This window comes from Propithecus coquereli, unplaced genomic scaffold, assembly GCF_000956105.1.
Source record: "Propithecus coquereli isolate 6110/MARCELLA unplaced genomic scaffold, Pcoq_1.0 Scaffold18, whole genome shotgun sequence".
NCBI lineage: Eukaryota > Metazoa > Chordata > Mammalia > Primates > Indriidae > Propithecus > Propithecus coquereli.
The window spans coordinates 9047659-9048901 of record NW_012142745.1 but is presented as its reverse complement, the minus strand read 5'-3'; the positions used below and the strand labels follow the sequence as shown (position 1 = coordinate 9048901).

Genomic DNA, 1243 nt, shown 5'->3' with positions numbered 1-1243 from the left:
TATCAGTGAGTTTACGGCTTGCTGCAGGTCAGTAGCAGGCGAATGCATGCGTGGGTGCGTGAGAAGCCGGGCTTAAGTCTAGCTAACGTCCACAGCAGGAAAGAGCAATCAGCAAATCCAGAGGTTATGCAGTTATGTAGCAAATCCTCTAGGGTATTTATGGAAACAAAGCCCTTTGCTGTATCACAGACTTTAGGATAAAAACCTGTGATGAGTGTGAAGGGCAGCGAGCTCTGATAAGAACCCAACAAGCCCCACGTTCAAGGGACCAGGGGAAAAAGAGGAGCCCATGAAGGAAGGGGAGGTTGGGGAGACAGGAAGAGAATCAAGGAAAGGAGAAACCGGAAACAAAGACGGACACGTTTCAAGAAGAGAGTGATTCATCTTATCTGAAACAAAGCAGAAGGGTTCAGGTCAGATAAAGACACAAAAGCATTTATTGTCACTGGCCATTTGAAGGTCACTGGTGATCTTCACAGGAGTGTTTTCAGAGGAGGTGGCAGAAGGTGAATTATCGCTGGCTAAGGAGTGACTAGAAGATGCACTACAGGCAGCACACTGAGCTGTACTTTTAAGAAATTTGACAGAGAAAGGAGAGACAGGGAGAGAAGGCAACCCTTTGGTTACAGGACCTAAGAAGATAGAGAGGAAGTTTTATTTTAGTATGGGAAAATATTTGCATGTTTAAGGGCTGAAAGAGAAGAGCCAGCATCAAAAGGAAATTTAGAATGTATGAGAGAGAGGAGACACCTCATGGAACAAAGTCTCAGCAGGAATCCCAATGACCAGGGTACAGGTGGAAGGCTGGGTCTTGAATGGAAGCGAAAAGAGCTCATCCTTTCATATAGGGGGAAAAGACTGGTAGGGACAGTTACACATGCAGAAACTGTGCAGATGGGGAAGGGGAAGGAGTTGGGTTCCAGAATGGAAGCTAATGGTGAGCATTTGCAGTAGTCTTGGAGGAGGACGCTGTTCTGAGTGCCCAGCGAATATCAGAGACCAGGAACTTGTCACGCACCCACCGGTTGGCTAAGATGGGGATTCTCTCCAGGTTCTCAGCAGCCCAGGGAGGAGGCGTGAAGAGGGTTAGGTGGGTTGGGGATTTTCCAAGTACAGGATGACCTACCTTGGGTCCCTGTGGTCCAGGGAAGCCTTCAGGACCTGGGAATCCTTTCTGGCCAGGAGAACCAGGGGGTCCAGGAAAACCTCTCTCCCCCTGTCAAAACCAAAACAAGCCAAGAAA

The 1243-nt window shown here is 48.3% G+C and overlaps 1 protein-coding gene across 1 annotated transcript in view; it reads right to left on the bottom strand.

Annotated features, from left to right (window-relative positions):
- Nucleotides 1–1243, bottom strand: part of COL4A3 (collagen, type IV, alpha 3 (Goodpasture antigen)) — a 151588-nt gene that overhangs the window by 76398 nt on the left and 73947 nt on the right. Inside the window, exon 3 of the mRNA XM_012642471.1 lies at nt 1127–1216. Within this exon, the coding sequence (XP_012497925.1) occupies nt 1127–1216 (90 nt within the window). The remainder of the gene's footprint in view (nt 1–1126; nt 1217–1243) is intronic.